This window comes from Oryzias latipes, chromosome 10 (assembly GCF_053564925.1).
Source record: "Oryzias latipes strain Hd-rR chromosome 10, Olatipes_Hd-rR_3.1".
NCBI lineage: Eukaryota > Metazoa > Chordata > Actinopteri > Beloniformes > Adrianichthyidae > Oryzias > Oryzias latipes.
Genome location: NC_136246.1, coordinates 21,753,737 through 21,771,849, shown reverse-complemented (window position 1 = coordinate 21,771,849; position 18,113 = coordinate 21,753,737). Strand labels below are relative to the sequence as shown.

The 18,113-nt window shown below is 43.0% G+C and overlaps 2 protein-coding genes across 4 annotated transcripts; one reads left to right on the top strand and one right to left on the bottom strand.

Annotated features, from left to right (window-relative positions):
- Window positions 1-435: 435 nt before the first annotated feature.
- On the top strand, window positions 436-3,431 carry pofut4 (protein O-fucosyltransferase 4). The gene is made up of 4 exons (NM_001104777.1): window positions 436-774; window positions 851-1,231; window positions 2,493-3,115; window positions 3,281-3,431. The coding sequence occupies exons 1-4, from the start codon at window positions 436-438 to the stop codon at window positions 3,429-3,431; spliced, it is 1,494 nt and encodes a 497-aa protein (NP_001098247.1).
- Window positions 3,432-3,928: 497 nt separating this feature from the next.
- Window positions 3,929-17,909, bottom strand: znf185 (zinc finger protein 185 with LIM domain). 3 transcript variants are annotated; one of them, XM_011480307.4, is made up of 29 exons: window positions 17,780-17,909; window positions 17,053-17,104; window positions 15,815-15,935; window positions 15,630-15,731; window positions 15,514-15,543; window positions 15,369-15,425; window positions 15,238-15,285; window positions 15,095-15,166; window positions 14,937-15,017; window positions 14,794-14,856; window positions 14,600-14,713; window positions 12,839-14,509; window positions 12,284-12,349; window positions 11,322-11,393; window positions 11,074-11,148; window positions 10,859-10,933; window positions 10,515-10,568; window positions 9,779-9,829; window positions 9,628-9,666; window positions 9,411-9,458; window positions 8,954-9,010; window positions 8,787-8,843; window positions 8,583-8,657; window positions 8,242-8,331; window positions 7,393-7,458; window positions 7,241-7,309; window positions 7,084-7,149; window positions 5,080-5,185; window positions 3,929-4,919 (listed from the first exon to the last, which is right to left on the bottom strand). In XM_011480307.4, exons 2-29 carry the CDS (start codon window positions 17,060-17,062, stop codon window positions 4,821-4,823), a joined length of 3,534 nt encoding a protein of 1,177 aa, XP_011478609.2. In that variant the 5' UTR covers window positions 17,063-17,104; window positions 17,780-17,909; the 3' UTR covers window positions 3,929-4,820. The 3 variants fall into 3 exon arrangements, with proteins under 3 accessions (XP_011478609.2, XP_011478610.2, XP_078810425.1); XM_011480308.4 differs by having other exon boundaries at window positions 8,583-8,654; XM_078954299.1 differs by lacking the exon at window positions 17,780-17,909 and adding an exon at window positions 17,506-17,760.
- Between the last annotated feature and the right edge of the window lie 204 nt (window positions 17,910-18,113).

The following is an 18,113-nucleotide window of genomic DNA, read 5'->3' as shown; positions in this document are numbered from 1 at the left end:
AAATAAATTTAAAATTACTAATATTAATGTATTAAATTGTTCTTATTAAAACATTCCAAAAACAAAAAATAATTTGTTTAAAATTTTCATTTTTCTTCCCCACTTGAGATGCTCTTCGTCCTTCCCTGCTGTAGGTGGCGCTCTACAGCAGAGACTGATGTGTTTTGATAACGACCAAACATCTGAATCGAAGAAGAAGAAATGTTATCCCGTTATTATAGTTTTTCCAGGGAAAATTTCGGAAATACTCTTCGAACAGTCATCTTTTTTGAAAGATAAAATGTAACGCCGTTTCTTCGTAGCAGCAATCAGAATAATGTCGCCGATTTTATGTTGTTCGCTCTGAAAGCGCTGGATCAATGTCCAGTTTTGCATCAAATCGGGAATTGCGGCTAATGAAGAGGGACGAAAAAAGGTAAAACTTTTTCCGTGAAGATGGCATGTAGGAGGAGGCTGCTGCCCTGTGCAGGTTTGGGGCTGTTTGGTGTCCTTTGCTGGGTCTGGGTGTCCTTTGCCTCCTTTCCCGACGACCAGCTGCCCCTGGAAGTCTTTGACACCGTGGATCGCGGCGCCTTTCTACCCCAAAGTGCTTTCCGGGAGATGGAGTTTGCATCTATTGCTTCGTACAAAGGACCCGGTAACACTGACGGCCGCAGTAACAAGCAGCTGCCCATTCTGCTATGGTGGAGCGCGGGGCTTTTCCCACATTTCCCGGGTGACACTGAACGCATCGACTGTGCCTTGTCCTCCTGTCTGGTCACAAGCAATCGCAAGGTATCAGACATAATCTTAATCTGCCCTCACATTCAGTTCGTATCATCTCAGATTATTCTGTTGTTGTTTTGGAAAGGTCCAGCTGTACAAGAGGACAGCATCCATCATATTCTATGGGACAGACTTCAGGGCGTATGAGGCGCCGCTTCCTCGTCTCCCCCATCAGACCTGGGCCCTGTTCCATGAGGAGTCCCCCATGAACAACTACTTCCTTTCTCACGCACCTGGAATCAGGCTGTTCAATTATACAGCCACCTTCAGAAGAGAATCCGACTATCCTCTGACCCTGCAGTGGCTGCCATCCCTGGATTACCTGCTGCGGCCTGTGGCTGTGTCCCTGGAGGAGAAGAACCGCCTGAGGAGAGAGGGCATGGCCCCAGTTCTCTACATGCAGTCTCACTGTGATGTGCCATCAGATAGAGACAGATATGTCCAGGAACTGATGAAATACATTCAGGTATACATTCAAAAACTGGAAATCGGATTTCCTTCTGTGTAAAGTGCATACGATTTGAGATCAGAAGTAGAACACCCCAGATAATAATTGAACTAAGGTAAGATTAGATCAATTAGAGTTAGAATTATCCTAAACACACTGTAGTTAAGGTGTCCTAAGGTTACAGGTACAGTTCAGAGCTCAATTCAGTTTAAAAAGTATTTTTAGGTTTAAAGTCCCATACCGATCATGTTTTGATCTATTTTCAAAGTGTTGCCATTGGTGTTTTAATTATGATTATGCCGTTTTTAGCCTAAATAAAAAAAAAAAGTGTTGTTTTGTAGGACATAGTATCTGCAGAGCGCCAATCATACTTTAGGAATTTGCCTCAGAGTTGTGTTGTTGGTTGTTGGTGTGGAGCAGCTGTTACTCTCACTAACTGTACGGCTGAATAACTTTAATAATCCTCACTGATTTTGGTGCACCAGTAATGCTAGGTTGGGGATGTGAGGGGCTGTAAGCTAGCGGGAGAGCATGTAAACAGAGAGCTCTCACTTATGGGGGATGTCCTGGAAAACAGCACGTTTTATTTTTGGCTAGAAACAGCATATTCATAAATAGAAAACCCCCAGGAATGCCTTTAAAATTGGAGTAAAAAATGAGCGGTGTGGGACTTTAAAAAAAAAAAAACGCTGGATTTTAATGTACCTTTAATGTTCTGCAGAAATGTCTTTCCTCGTCGTCGGTATTTCATCACCACCATCAAAGCAGCATGCATGCTGCACAGAAAGCTCTTAAAGTTGGTCCTGACTATTTACCCTCACTCGCCAAAGCCCTTTGGGTTTACAGATGTTGTAATTGCCTCCATGTTTTTTGTGCACAGTTAACTATCCATCAAGAATGGAGCGGTAGCGTCCACACGCTGGCAGCATCAGCTGGTTCAAGTTAAAATGAACACTGACAGGCAGATAATGTCAGATTCACCCTGCTGGAGGCTGCTGCCACCGAGAGCACACCTGCTGGAGTTTGTTAGAGCTGACAGCTTTGTTTGGAAGTATTGTGCTTGTTCTGTATATTTAGCATTACGGGAAAATAATCAAATGACTTGAATGAATGATTCTCTACAACTCAATGGAAAAAGATGCTCAATAGATCTATATGAACTAGATTAGAGGAAAAGTTGTGCGCTGGTAAAGGTTAGCTGGTAACGTTTTCTTCAATCATCAAATGAGTTTTTTGGTCAAAAATAATCCAGTGTGTTCTCTCCTCTACTTTCTTCCAGGTGGACTCCTATGGGAAATGCCTAAAAAACAAACCCCTACCAGAACACCTGGAGGACACGGCCACTGCGACTGGCGAGGAGCCCGGGTTCATGAATTTCGTGGCGCGATACAAGTTCCACCTGGCCTTTGAGAATGGCCTGTGTCCAGACTATATGACGGAGAAGCTTTGGCGGCCTCTCCACCAGGGCTGCGTGCCCGTCTATCGAGGCTCGCCTGCGGTGGCCGACTGGATGCCCAACGGCCACGCCGCGATAATCATCGATAACTTCCCCTCACCGAAAGCCCTGGCCGACTTTCTGCGGCATCTAGACGAGAACGATGACGAATACACAAGATATTTGGAGTTCAAGAACCTCAAAAGCATCACCAACACTCGCTTGCTGGAGGCGCTGGAGACCCGAGAGTGGGGGGTGAATGACATGAGCAAGCCCAACTACTTGAACGGCTTTGAATGCTATGTGTGCGATCAGGAAAACGCCCGGCTGGCAGCAGAGCGAGCGCATAGGAAAGACCCCGAAAGGAACCCGCCCCCTCTGCCTAAAATGGCTTCGAACTCCCACATGGGCTGCCCGCTGCCCAGCCCCGGATACGGACAGGTCCAGGACCTGCCAGCAGATGATGGGTGAGTGAGTCTGTAAATGATTCCCTGTGCCAGGTGCAGTATCCGTCTACTTTTCAGCCTTTCATTTGAACACCATCTCAGAGGGGAGGGGATGGCGTTGTTTTAATAGCCCTAATTAAAATATCTGCTGGGATGAGCCGGGACTGTTTGTGTTTGTGTCCACAGATGGTTGCAAATATGGCCTCAGGATTACTGGCAGAGCCTGGACCAGGCAGAGGGGCTGGAGTCTCTGATAAGACATAACGAATCCGACCCCTCTCTGCTGTGGAGGCACATCCAAAGCATTACGGAGCGCCGAGCCAGAGGAAAACACTGACCCGGGCCTTGGAAAACAAACAGATGATGAAGCGCATCCAGGATTAAAGGGGTTTCCCAAATACCGCATCCCAAATGAGGCAGACACAACTTGCATTTTGCACCTGAGCCAAAACTCCTCTAAATAGACCAGTTAGACCAGGGTTGTTTAATTTAAGTAATTTAAAGACCCACTCAAATCATCTTTTTTAGCTATTTCAAAAAAGTTTACAGTGGTCTTTTAATTATGATCATGCCGTTTTTAGTCCAAATGATAAACCTATGCCATTTTTTTCCCCCTCAACTCCCTGCTCCAACGCTGAGAGCGTGGAGCAGGGAGCTTGTGGCCCCCACAGCGTATTTTCCAGATCACAAATGCGCTCGTTTTCAAACTGCATGTTTTTGTCTGGGCCTGATTCACAGTGACTTGAATAAAGAAATCCTCAGAAATGCAAATTTGAGCTTAATTTTCCTAATATTTTTCCTCAATCGTCAGAAAAAAACATACAAAAAAAACCATTTTTATTGGAGTGGGTCTTTAATGTCACCAGTTCAGTAATAGGTTAGGATTATCTCAGAGTTTTAGGTTTGAGAGGCGCCTGATGTTCTTCCCCAGTTTTGTTCCAGTGGCATTTGTTCTGGCAGGAAGCAGCTTCTCCGCTGGTCCGGAGCCGAGCCTTCCGCTTCGAAGGAGCTCTGCTCAACTGTGTGTAAAGAACCATCAGGACAGTCGCTAATGAACTGCCTTCGCCGCTCTACACACTCACTCGGTGGGTGGTGGCGGCTATTAGCCGCTCACATTTTTATACTCCAGTATAAGCAGTAGATATCGACTCTCATGGGGGAACGTCGTTCTCAGTAAAGGGTCCTCGGAAGATTTTTTTTTTTGAAAATCCGCCTGAACCTTTTAGCTGCTGTTACATCCTCCTCTGCTTTTCTGTGTGCAATAATTCGTTATTTAGCTTATATTTTCACCAGCACAATACTTTTGTACACCTTTTTTTTTTTTTTTTTACAGGAATTTAAGAATCTCTTTATTATAATAATAAAGCAATGATATATCACTTTGCTTCAATAGGAGTAAAAGGAAATACACTTTTGTGATGCAAAGTTCTTGTTTCTGAATAACATTGCAGGTGTGTGCAGGACATCAAGTTTGATAGACAAATTCTTCATCATGAACCGAGGCAGGAGAAAAAACAAAAACACACAAACACACACACACAAATCCCATAAACTTGCACAAAATGTATAAGAAATTTGAGCTTGAAATTGGGTGCAGTGACTTTCATCCCCTTTAACTTTTAAACCAAGCGGTGAAAATGTTGGAAGATGCAAAAAACGACGACAAAGCAAAACAAAAACTTCAGAGGAGGAAGGGGGGGGTTGGATTGATGATGGGCTTCTGCAGTTAGATAACGTTGGCGTAGCAGCTGTCGCAGTGGACCTTCCCGGCGTGAATGAACATGTTAAGAAGAAGGTCTCCCATGGGTTTGCTACACTCGCCGCACTGAAAAGCCACAAAGACAATGTTAGGGGGAAAAAAATCATTTTCAAAAAAACCTTAACATGGTGCTTGGAGGTAAATCATAAGCAGAAGTATTTAGGAGGTGAGGTGACAAGGATTAAAAAAGGGGAATGACTAAAGGTATCAAAGCAAAACAGGTTACCTTAAAGCAGGAAGAGTGGCAGTGGATGTTGAGGTGATCAATGCTGATCTTCGCATCGTTGCCCACCTGCTCGCCACAGTACGTGCAGGCAGATGACTGAGACACCCTGGAAGAAGTTTTTAAAAAAAAACTGAATAACTGACCACAAATCCCAGATCTGATGCTTCACATATGAAGCACTGGCAATATAGCATACAGACTTTAGTGTGTTTTTGTGAGGGAAAGTGTTAAAAATCTTTAAGTAATCGAGCTTCGCCTTGGAATGGGTTAGCCCTGCAGACAGTTTTGCTCCAACACTGACCAATGAGACTCCATGGGGACCAGATAACCGGAACTCAGGAGGTTCTGGCTTGTGATTGTTTCCAAATTTAATCAAGGTAATTTTATTTTTGTAAACCTCAAGTGATGCTGCCATAAATTCAGATTTTCTAAATATTATTAAATGAAACTAAAATCGTTATTAAACTAAATGAAACAAATTATTATTAAACGAAGTATGACCATCATGACAGGGCGTCTCCAACAGAAGCTATGGTGACACTGATGAACGTGTACAAAGGTGGAGGGCGTGTGCGGGACAGCACCCAGTGCTATTGCTCAGCACTGATTTTTGTTTTGCGTTTGCATACTTTTCCCAAAGGCTTTAAGCCGCTGTTCCACTGTGACCACATCACACCGACTCAAAGTCACCCATAGGCCAGAGAGAAGCATGACAAATGCAGAGGACATATTTTCCTGGACAAGTCCCAGAGCTTTTATCTGTTATTTATATATATATGGCTTTGGAATCAGCTCTTAAGACCAAAAGTGTGTTGAAAAGTTCCATTAGTTGTCACACACCTAGGTGTGGGAAATTTGTTCTCTCTCTATTACCTGGGAAAACAGTGAGCGGCAGACACAGCAGCTCAACGCCACAGAGCCTTAAGATAGAGTTAGATAGAGATCTAAGAAATCAGGCCTCCAATCATAAAGATCCAGTACAAAGGTTGCAGAATCACACAATTCAGTCCAATCTCTTTTTTTATTACGTTTTGTCAGCTGAGACACTTGGATTAGCAAATACTGATGATGGAACTAAACTGCAAAGGACCAGCTTTGTTTGGTGAACCTCCACTACACAAAAGGATCCACCAATCACAACACAGGCAGTCTTCACCACACACAAGCACCAAACACGTGCGTCTTGTACATGCGTACCCTCTTTGGTAACAGTCGGTTTTCCGTAACAAAGCTGGTTCTTTCAAGTTTAGCTTCATCTTTGTCAATATTTGCATTTATCTGACATAAAGACTGACACTTAATCAGATTTGGAGCGCTGCTGCAGCCTTAGAGAAAAGGTTCATGTGACCTGAGGCCTTCTCTTACATTGGAAAAACAAGCACTACCATGGCCTCTATTTTTGAGCTGCCTTAAAACCAGCCTCTCCACTTTCAGGTTGGATTCCAAAGTGAAATTTAACTTAAACGAAGGCATGTCGCGGGCCACGGCACGTAGAGCAAGACCGCAAAACGGAAATGTGGCGTACGGGGTGAAATGGGGTCAAAGCGAACCCTTTTTTTGACTCAAGTCATGACATTGATTACCTTTTGCTTTTTCACCCAGTCGTACTCGATATTCTCACTAAAATGATGAGTAAAGTTTGCTCCGGGCAGAGAAATATTACTGATTGTGACACACTTTGCACTGAGCGAGTGGCAAGTTATGCAACCAATACAAAAACATGTCTCAATATTTGCTGCTAGTTTTCAGAAATCATTTAAGTAACCAAAAAATAAGAAGGAAAATTCAAATATTGTGATTCTGTAGGACAATAGCTCATCTGGGATCCAAAAAGAGAAAAACATTTAAAATTGTACTTAAAAACACGTAAAATGTTAAAAAGTATTTGCTCTTGTTTTTAGGTTTTGTGAAATAACTGTTGTATGTGTGAAATGTGAATGCCTCCTGGTTTTATCCCAGAGTGCTTCTAAATGGGCGAAACAGGCCTTTAGGTGGAGGTTTTACCTGCTGTAATTGGATGGACTGCTGTATGAGTAAGTGGCAGAGCTTGAAGTCAAATAATCAGAATCTCTATAGTAAAAACATACAAAAAAAGGGTTAAAAAAAAAAGTAAGACAAGGGAGAATTTTTCAATTAGCTTTTAAATATTAAGAATTCTTACCCGTTGGTTTGATCTCTGGAATTCTGCATTTCCGAAACATTCACATACTCCTTCACCAAAACAAGCCCCCTTAAAATGAAGCAGGTGAGGCAGGTTAGTACATGTAGTCATGGGTGGTGTCGGTGGCCAGTTTCCTGCAGATGATTGCTCACTTTTTGGGTTCAGGCGTCACGACTCGCTTCTCTTCTTTCACCACAGCCGCAGAGGAGGTCACAGATCTGGAGGAGCGAGGCAGCAGAATCATCTTTCACTCAACTGTGACAGCAGTGGGATGGATTTTTTTTTTTTTAACGGAGGGGCCTGTCAGATGCAGTTTCCTTCATTTTCTGTTATAAGTCAATAATGGCAGGCTATAAGCAGGCTGTGGTTTGACTGAAGGACATCTCTGATACGCATTACAGATAATATAGGCAAGGAAATGAAAGGGAATTGAAAGACGGTGGGAGAAACAATCTTGTCATTTAACATTGATTGTAAAGCTGATTAGAGAATCTGTCAAATCCAGAAACGGGGATGGGTGTATGTGAAGCTGCACGACAAAAAATCCATTGTATAGAGTTTTTCCTATTAAACCCAGATTAAGATGAGTTCACAAGAAAGAAAATGAGCATCAGAAATAAGACTGTGAAGGAGTTTTTTCTTCCTATCTGACCTTAAAAAGATCATAAGAGAGAGCAGGCTCTGTCTCGCTTTGCATCTCCCAGGACAGTGGAGTGAACCATGTTAGCTGCAACAGCCAATAAAGTGAATGAAGTTCTAGAAAGGAGCTTTATTAAATGCATATGGCTGATCTGTCTGAGTCAAGGCTCCACTTTGGTTGTGAAATGCTTGTAAATATCTTCGAGGTCAGGTCTTTTTTAATCTACATTTTGGATCACAGGACTTTCAGAGATATTAAGTATGAAAAGGAAAGAAGTGATGATAAAATATAAACTTTGGGACTGTTTTTGTAAATTGCTTCATGTTATTTTTGATTATAGGTTTAGTCATGGTGGAGATACCTTTCCTCTTCCTCCTCATCTTCTGAATCATAGACTTCATAGACAGTGGGTGAAGTCCATTTGTCCCACGGCGAGTCGTTCTCGTTGGACCTTAAGCACAAACGAGGACATATAAAAGGGCAGCTCGCTGTTCACTTTTAGACAGAAAAACGAGGGGGCGTTTCGTGGGGACTCCCTTCAGCACATGGGTGAAGGAAAGTCGCAACAAATATCTGGCCCATTTTATCAGCACCGATGCACAATGCATTCCAGTTCATTGGGCGGATGCTGGAGGAGGCGCATCACTGCGTGGTGGGGAAGGCAAAGGAGGAAAGCAGCTCCAAGTTAAAAGCATGACTTACTTTCTCTCAAACATGATCACTGTCTCCACTGATTGTTCTTCTTCTTCCTCTTCTTCTGCTCTAGCTTCTTGGCTGCTGCGGGGTGTGTGTGTGTGTGTGGGGGGGGGGTACATTGAAAGCCTTTTAGCAGATGTAAATGGATAAAAATACAGCAGAACAACACTGCACAGAAGAGGGGAAATGGGAATCAAAGTGTATCATCACCTTTCCTCCTCTGTGTTAGTCTGCTGGGGTGGGCTGGTGTTTCCTGGCTGCTGAGAGCTGAGGAGGGGGAGAGAATGTCAGATCGATTCCTGCAGCTTCACACATTTCCTTCATCTATCAGTCTCAGATTCATTACATGCTGCTGCAGTGGGGGCCCGGTTTAATACCTTGAGGTGTCGGTGTTGATGGGGATGATGTTGTCTGCGAGGGATCTCAGTGCGTTACTGCTCATCAGGTCAAACACACAAAGAAGACACGTTGAGATTCCAATGTGACATTTATGAGCGATGAAACTGTGAGGACTTTTTTGTTTTTGTCAGAGTATTTTATCATTTAAGGGGTTCATTTTGCCCCTGCAACAGACTGGCAACCTGTCCAGGTACCCCGCCTTCGCCCAACAGTAGATGGGATAGGCTCCAGCAACCCCGAAAGAGTTTCAGTGGGTTTGGAAATTGGATGGACAAGATTTGTTTTATGGGGCAATACGTGGTATTAAATTAGTAAACATCCTTCATCAATAATCTGCTGTTTTTCCATTGGTCAAAGGTTAGCTCAAATCTACAAATCCATAATAAATAAGAATGTGTGCACTCCTAGAATGAAATTGGTTAAATCTTGGCTTACTTCTTTTCTGTGTTCAAACTTTTGGTCACCATAGATGACGTTGATGAGCTGAAAAAACAGATGAAAAACATCGATATGTCAGGCAGAAGTCCTTTTTTGGGTCATGAAAAGCTGGAGGGGCACTAATGAGGGCAGTATGTTGCACCACGATAACATCAGAGCGACAGAGGTTACAGTACAGCAAAAAAGGAGGGGGTTTGCTTTATCGTTTCTGTACCTGCTGATGGAAATATCGGGCCTGAGCAGGTCAGATGGGCTGCAAAAGAAGGAAAAGTGGTTTATAATCAGAGAAAGTTCTGCATTATGCATGCTGAGATGCTATCTATCTGGATGGAAAACAAGTCACAGCTCCCAACCAATATGATTACCTGCTATGGGATGTGGTCCCTATCGGATATGGATCAAATGGATCAGCCGAGCTGAAAAACAATTTCACACTGATTTCACTCTCAATTGTCAGCGCGGCCCGTCTCATGTCGGAGGAATTCTGATCACATTGACTCATAATGGAAAGGTTTAATGCAGTTTGAATGCTAAACGGGACTGGATAAGGGCCTAAAGTTAAAGTTGGGGATGTCTTTGGCAGATGGAAGGACATCTCTGCAGTTCTTCGAAAAGAAAATCTTTCTGTATTTCCTAATGGGACAATAAACTGTCTTGTCTTTAATATATGCAGCTATTTTTTAAACTCATTTAAATGCTCTTTGATCACAGATCTCATAGAAGTAAATAAACTGTTTTGGCAGGGATTGAATATTTTACTCCGGGGGTCATCGTTCTTTGTGGCTGCTCAGTAAAACAGATGCAACAGAGGAATGTTGAGATAGAAATGAGCATCTAAAGGTCGCCGTGACTGTCCTCATGCACTATTTACAGTGCAGCTCCATTAAGAGAGAAGGAAATCCACTGAACTGAAGACAGAACAGAGCAGGCTTAACGCCTCTTGTCAGGAAGAAGAGCGGCTTTTGTCGTCACAGCAAGCAGGTTCTGAGCTGCTGCAAAAAAAACTCCACCAAGCACATCTGAGTGGAGTCTGCTTTTTGGAGGAAGCCCCTGTGTACAAACAGATAATTGTTTAAGAGGGGCCTGTCATCTTCCCTCTACCTTTGCGTTTCCTCGGCTGTCTCGTCTGTCTGCTTCTCCTCCGCCTCTCGGATGCTGACGCCGGGGGAGACAAAACAAAGATGCAATCCTAATCAGTACGGAGCAGTTTTTTCCCTTCAAGTCTGACTGCAGAAAATACAGACTCTTTGTTTTAAAGTGTTTTTTTTGTTTGTCTATTGGAGTCAAAGATTGACATTAACACAAATCTGCGGATCACAGAAGTTCTAAACTTGGGGTTTATTTGAAGTGTTGGAACTTGGGTAAGCTTGTTGCTTTTTTCTGCAGAAATTAAAGCATTTTGGGGGGGAAAAGTACAAAAGGAAAAAAAGCATACTTTGTCCTACCTGCTTCGTTCAGGATCAACAGCAACGTTAGTTTTGGTTTGGAACTCGCAGATAATTCCCATTGGGTTTGAACCACTAAAGAGATCAAATGCAAAAGGAAGCTTTAAAGTGGCACATTTAGCATCAGAAAAGTTATTTAACCTGACACTTTGGGCTGAGAGAGAATCATTTTTCACATCATTTGAGATTTGTAGCTGCAGCAGCTTTTCCTGCACCTGTGTAGCTCGCTGAACAGATCCTGACTCCAGCGTCCTGGGCTGGGAGGAACGGGCACTTCTGATTCCTTCAGACTGCAGAGGAGGGACAAAAAAAAGACATATTTGGGCAAGATTTAGGCCAGTCCAAGCTGGAGATGTGAGGTTTATTATTCAACAGTGCCACCTCATGGAAGAAATTCTAATTGTTTGGATTTTGAAAGCTGTTTAATTGCAGTGAGAAAGAGGATTTTCTTTTTGCAGCAAACCTATCATTGAAGCCCAGGAGATCATCTGTTAGCGGTTCAGTGTTGCTGAGTGGAGCCGAATCCTTTTCAGCCCTGCAGATGCAGAGGGAACAGAAAAACACAGCCAGCAGCATAAAAAAGGATTCCATCTTTTAGTTTGACCATTTCATCCAATTGCATTTCATCATGTCCTCTTCAGTGGAATGTATGCCTAAAACAAACAACACAATCACCCTTCAACAATATAAGTGTGTAAGTATGTTTGTGTGAAACATGGAGCTGTGCATAACCACCAAAAAGCCCCAACTCTGGTTTCTTTTGTCCAAAGGACATAATTCCAAAGGTCAAATGGTTTGTTTGCACACAGCTCTGCAAACCAAACTTGTGTTTTCATGATCATCCTAAAACGGAAGACCCTCCCAAAACAAGCCCGGCTGATAACATGCTGATAGCACCTCATGATCCAAGACAATGTCCTTTCCCTAAACATTAGGAGCTCTGACTTCCGTGTGAACTTGCTGAAATCTCCTCCTCTAATTTAAAAAGTCATGATAGACTTCATTTGTCTCAAAACTTATTTATGATAAATGTAAAAAAAATTGATGATGTGGTGAGTTCTTCAGGTCTGCAGACTGCCCCAAACTTTTATTTCTAACGTCTCTTTATCTATGTGAACTTTATAGATATAGAGCATATAGAGCAGGAAGTTAGTGTTTTTCACAAGCTACAATTTTAGTTAAATAAAATATACGAAGAAATTATTAAATACGCAGGGTTTGTTCAAATAACATCAACCTAAAATAAGCATTTTTTAAAATATCATGCTATTCCATAAATTGTTTATGGTTATTATAATCTGATTTTATCCGGAAAGCTAGAAATAATATAGATGCAACAACAAAATGCATATAATAAAGACACAAAATCCTCTGGGCTTGTGCTGCTTTAAAGAAAAGAATTATTTTAGAAAACATTGGAAATACCTGGATGAATCTGAGTTTAAAGAAATCAGGGTGTCGGAAAGAGCTGTGAGCACATCAAAGGAGGAGCTGTGGAAATAAAAGGAGAATAAAGAGGCTGCAGCTTACAGTCGCACATGTTAGAGACTGAGAGCAAATGCACTAAGAATAACACTAATGACACCAACTGGAAAACACATTTACCTCTAAACTAGTTCATTATCCTGTGGAGCAACTGAGTGAGATGCAGATATTTACCCAGCAGCACTATAAATACTTTTACTTTTATGGGTTTAAATAATTTTTGTGTGTGTGTTAAATGATAAATGTAACTTGAGTACTAAAATGAAGCGTGTCTTCTGTTAGGTTTCATAGGTGCAAATGGCAGCACAAATGTTATTGTTGTGACATTTTGACAAAAATGAATAATTTTTTTTTGTGTTATGTGATGGAGAAATAAGTAGATTTAAAGAGGAGTGTAACAACTCTGTAGGTACTGAATGTATAACAGCTAATTACTTATCCATCACAAACATTGTGCAGCAAAACATGGAAAAATGTGAGTTTGTGAAATCAGACCTTGTTTTTGGTGCTGATTCAGATGTTGGCTCTTTTTTCGCTTCTGTTTCAGGTTTTAGTTCAGGCTTTGGTTTAGGCACAACAGGCTCGGGCTGTGGCTCCACTTTAGGTTCAGGCTTTGGTTTAGGCACAACAGGCTCGGGCTGTGGCTCCACTTTAGGTTCAGGCTTTGGTTTAGGCACCACAGGCTCAGACTGTGGCTCCACTTTAGGTTCAGGCTTTGGTTTAGGCACCACGGGCTGGGGCTGTGGCTCCATTTTAAGTTCAGGCTTTGGTTTAGGCACCACAGGCTCGGGATGTGGCTCCACTTTAGGTTCAGGCTTTGGTTTAGGCACAACAGGCTCGGGCTGTGGCTCCACTTTAGGTTCAGGCTTTGGTTTAGGCACAACAGGCTCGGGCTGTGGCTCCACTTTAGGTTCAGGCTTTGGTTTAGGCACCACAGGCTCAGACTGTGGCTCCACTTTAGGTTCAGGCTTTGGTTTAGGCACAACAGGCTCGGGATGTGGCTCCACTTTAGGTTCAGGCTTTGGTTTAGGCACAACAGGCTCGGGCTGTGGCTCCACTTTAGGTTCAGGCTTTGGTTTAGGCACAACAGGCTCGGGCTGTGGCTCCACTTTAGGTTCAGGCTTTGGTTTAGGCACCACAGGCTCAGACTGTGGCTCCACTTTAGGTTCAGGCTTTGGTTTAGGCACAACAGGCTCGGGATGTGGCTCCACTTTAGGTTCAGGCTTTGGTTTAGGCACAACAGGCTCGGGCTGTGGCTCCACTTTAGGTTCAGGCTTTGGTTTAGGCACAACAGGCTCGGGCTGTGGCTCCACTTTAGGTCCAGGCTTTGGTTTGGGCACCACAGGCTCGGGCTGTGGCTCCACTTTAGGTCCAGGCTTTGGTTTGGGCACCACAGGCTCAGGCTGTGGTTCCACTTTAGGTCCAGGCTTTGGTTTGGGCACCACAGGCTCAGGCTGTGGTTCCACTTTAGGTTCAGGCTTTGGTTTAGGCACCACAGGCTCGGGCTGTGGCTCCACTTTAGGTCCAGGCTTTGGTTTGGGCACCACAGGCTCGGGCTGTGGCTCCACTTTAGGTCCAGGCTTTGGTTTGGGCACCACAGGCTCAGGCTGTGGTTCCACTTTAGGTTCAGGCTTTGGTTTGGGCACCACAGGCTGGGGCTGTGGTTCCACTTTAGGTTCAGGATTTGGTTTAGGCTCAGGCGGTGGTTCGGGTTTAGGTTCAGGTTCAGCAACAGGTGCTGATTTTGTCTCCACTGCGAGTTCTGAGACAGCTGGCTTTGATCCAGTTGGAGTTACAGCTGATTTCACAGGTGCAGGGGATGCTGATGTGGGCAATTGTGGCAAACGTGGGTGGGGAACAGGTGTTTCTCTGGCCCCTGAAGCCGGGGCATCTGATCCTGGCTCAGCAGAAGTCGGGGCCGGAGATGCTGCAGCTTTCAATGTTGGCAAAGCACCAATTAGTGAGGTGTCAGAACTGCCTGGGTCATCTGATTGTAGGTCACTAGAGGCCACATCGACAAGCACAGCGGTGACCACATTCTTAGAATCTGGTTTCCAGTTTCCAAGCAGGTCTGTCTTTGGGGTCTCCTGCTTTGTCTCCTCCACCTTTGGAATCACTGGCTTATTAACGACTGGATCGGCAGTTGTCTTCCCTACAGGGCTGCTTCTGTAAACCACATGGATAATTAGAAAACTAAAGCGCATTGATCCACGGCTGGCTCGTGCGGTGGACTCAGAGATGTGGCGCAGGACTTACGTTGTCCGCGGTTTGGGCTCAGGTGAGGCAGATGTTTCTGCACTAAGAGGGGATGGTGACGCAGAGCTGGCAGGAGCTGGAGCTGCAGTTCCCTCATCGTCAATGACCTCCACCCTGAACATGCAGCAAACGTAAAAAGGTCTTAATTTGTAAATCCCACTGGAAGATTAAAATACAACAGAAATGACTTTTACTTTTTAGCCACAAATGATGGACTGTTCCCATCTGGTGATGGATCAGGTGATGCCTCTTTCGCTCTAAGAGTGATAAAACCCAAATTATTGTAATCAACAGACATGTAGAAAGTCTCATCATCCCAAACACATTTGAAACATACTCATATTTCTTAGCAGCAGAGAGCACATAAGACCGCTTCCTGACCGAAGAACTTTTCAAAACACTGCTGGCTGCCTCCCTCCTGCAAGATGAATCATTGTGATGTTAATGCAATGCGTTTCACGGACGGGTAGCTTCTGCTTGTGAGCGCTCGCCCACCGTTTCTCCAGCTCCTCTGGGCTGAGCAGGCTGTCCTCTGGGCGTGAAGTGGACCTCACAGTGTGGGGGGCTCTGAGAAACAGAAGCGAAATAAAATCACCAGCCACCAGCAGTAAGCAGCAAAATCCTAACGAGATACTCACATTAACTTGTAGGTCTCTGAGGGTTTTTTCGAGAAATGTCTTGTTGTGCTGGGATAATAAAAACATTAAAAAAAAGATTATTTATGAAGAAGATTTTTTTTAGGTTCTTTTCTGTCCAAAGAGGATTGTACCTGATGCCATTAGGGGGTGGGGGAGAAGCAGGCTTTTCCACTTTAGTAAAAACACCTCTAAAAATCCAAAATGAAATCATTTTTAGTCTGATCTTTCCATTGCAGCTAGATTCCATTGATGTGTTGCAACCTCAAATTCCTTTACCTGATCAGGTATCCTTCTGTTGGTGCTTTGCTGTTTTCAAATAAAGATTCGTTATCAGCGTTCATATTCTAAAGACCATGACAGATAAGCTGGTGACATTTGGAAAGGGTATTTACATTTCAGTGTCAGCTGTCAGGGGAGGTGGGGTGGAGCTTACGGGTGAAGAAATTGGACTGGTGGGGGCTCCGTTCAAACGGCGAGCTCTGACCTCTGCCAACCTGCAAGCAGCACGTGGGTCGGGGCTTTGTGTAACAAATGGCACCAACAGAACAATGGTTTGAGGTAAATAAATGGATGTTACCATGGTTTCTCCTCCTCTGAAGTTGTGGGTCGAGTTGTGTCCCGTGGCTGCATCCAGCTGGCATCTGGCTTCAGCTTGGTTCGTACTTTAATGTTGTCAAGCACGGTGTCTCTGTTTCCCTCTGATAGAGGAATATGCACATGAATGAGACACAATATTTATTTTCTTTCTAAAATAATAACCTACAAATAAACTATTTAAAGATAATGTTTGGCAATGGTATACTTTTCATTTCTTCACATAAAACAGAAATATAACAAAATAAATTTTTACCCAAATGGCTGTGAATTTGATATCTGAACACCAGAATTATATATAAAAAATGAAAAGTCTGTCTGTAATTTTTTTTGTCAACATTAAATCTGGACGCATATAAAATATTTTACATTTTTTTCACAATCAAATGTTGACTGTAAACGTAATCATGTGAACAGGAAAATAAAACAAATATTTAGCTTATTCAGAAGTACAAAACAGTCATTTTTATCACAGAAACAAATTTGTTTGGCCCTTGAGGCTCTTAAGGTCAAGTAGCTAGAGGTTGTCGCTGCAGGTTTACAATGGCTTATTACAAAATTTAGCCAACCACAATCAAGAAATCATATCTTAGAAAAGTGGTTATTTTTGATTTTGTGATAGAAGATTTAACGTGGGCCAAATACGGCCAATGATCCGGACTTTGGACATGCCTGCCTTAAGCGACGACAGCATACTTTTAGCTTAACTCAGGGGTGGGCAAACGTTTTGACTCGTGGTCCACAAAGGGTCACAGAAGGGCTGGAGTATTTTGGTAATTCACCTCATTAGAGAAAGAATTAGATGGAATCTGGACAAAACCATGCTTCAATTTTGATTGAAAACTAATATATATTTAAAAACAGAATAGTTTGGAGTTTTTATTGAAAGACTTTGGCTTTTGTTCACATTTTAGTGCCAATTGCATATAAGGATGCAATGATTTTGTTTCAGCTTGATATATAATTTGTGTCTAGCAAAACAAAAAAACAAAAAAAATATTCAGAAAGAAACTTAATTACATTTAATAAAAATATAGAAATTACTAAAGCACAAAATAATAATTTTGTATATAATTGAAAAAACATGAAGGGTTTTTTAAGATAGAGTAGAAACTGGGGTTGGTTTACATACGGGTAGTATTGATAGATTAAATAAAGGCCTAATGAGGCATGACTGCTTTCATTTTAGAAAACCGTCCACCTCCTGGTTAGTCCTCTCACCTTTTGACATGGTTATTCCGGTTGTTTATCTTCAGCTTTCTTTTTAGGCCACCTGAAAATAGAAATATCAGGGTCAAGCATCTGGTGAAGAGAAAGTGTGTGATTTTTATCAAACTACACAGTGTATATTAAATCAGCCACTTTGTGAATAGTTTTTCTGTCTTTTTACCACTCCCATTCACACGCATTTTCTCTGCCAAGCATTCCTGGAGCTCATCTTCTAGACATGCAGATCATCCGGTCCAACCACTTTCCAAAAACACTGCTTTCGCCTAAATGTGAGTCAATGTAACAAACATCTGACGGTTCTACAGTGCATCTATATTATTCAAGCAATAGGTCTACAGTTCTTCAGTAACAATCATCCTTAAAACTCTTGACAAACTCAGTGAAAAATCAGACTTCAGGCTCTACAAAACTGCTCAAAACGAGAACACACTCATTAGCATTTACAGTAAAACTCCTAAGGCTGTGAGTTCAATTCCAAACACCCCCTGGAGACTGCCCTGGATATTAGTGGCAGTTTATTCTGGCTTAAACACAACAGTCCAAACAGGATAAATGATTGATGAAAAGCAAAAGCATGTGAGGGAAGCCTGGCGTATAGCAGCCACTAACAGAATCCTCTAAAAAGAAATCAGAGTGCAAGCAGCAATAATCGTTATTTCAGCCTGTAAACCGTTACTCTGAAAAGTCTAGAAGAAGTGAAACTGGATGCAGTACATACCTGCTATCTTAAAAGCCAGCAGAACAACGTCCACACAGCTGATGCGTCCAAGCGACTGGCCCGTGAGCGCAGGGGGAAAGCCTTTTCTGTGTGACAGGTGCCAATGCAAACAGGTGTGGGCGTGAGCTCCAACAAGCCCAGCAAGTCCAGGTAGGTAGATTAGAGGTGGAGCTTTGGGTGCGTAGCAGAGGTTGCTTAGTTTTGTTTACCTCCAAACTCCACCCTTGTTCTCTGGGAGTCAGCAAAAATACATGGCACAGTGAGCAAAGGGGGGAAAAATGATGAGCACAAGATGCTCGCGTAAATGAAGTGGAGCGACTGGCAGCAACTTCTC

Coding starts and splice junctions, on each gene's coding strand:
- pofut4 (NM_001104777.1), top strand. CDS start 436: ATGGCATGTAGGAGGAGGCTGCTGCCCTGTGCAGGTTTGGGGCTGTTT. Junction 775..850: donor TGGTCACAAGCAATCGCAAG/GTATCAGACATA, acceptor TGTTTTGGAAAG/GTCCAGCTGTACAAGAGGAC. Junction 1,232..2,492: donor AACTGATGAAATACATTCAG/GTATACATTCAA, acceptor ACTTTCTTCCAG/GTGGACTCCTATGGGAAATG.
- znf185 (XM_011480307.4), bottom strand. Junction 15,426..15,513: donor ACAGAAGGATACCTGATCAG/GTAAAGGAATTT, acceptor TTGGATTTTTAG/AGGTGTTTTTACTAAAGTGG. Junction 10,569..10,858: donor GTTGATCCTGAACGAAGCAG/GTAGGACAAAGT, acceptor CCCCGGCGTCAG/CATCCGAGAGGCGGAGGAGA.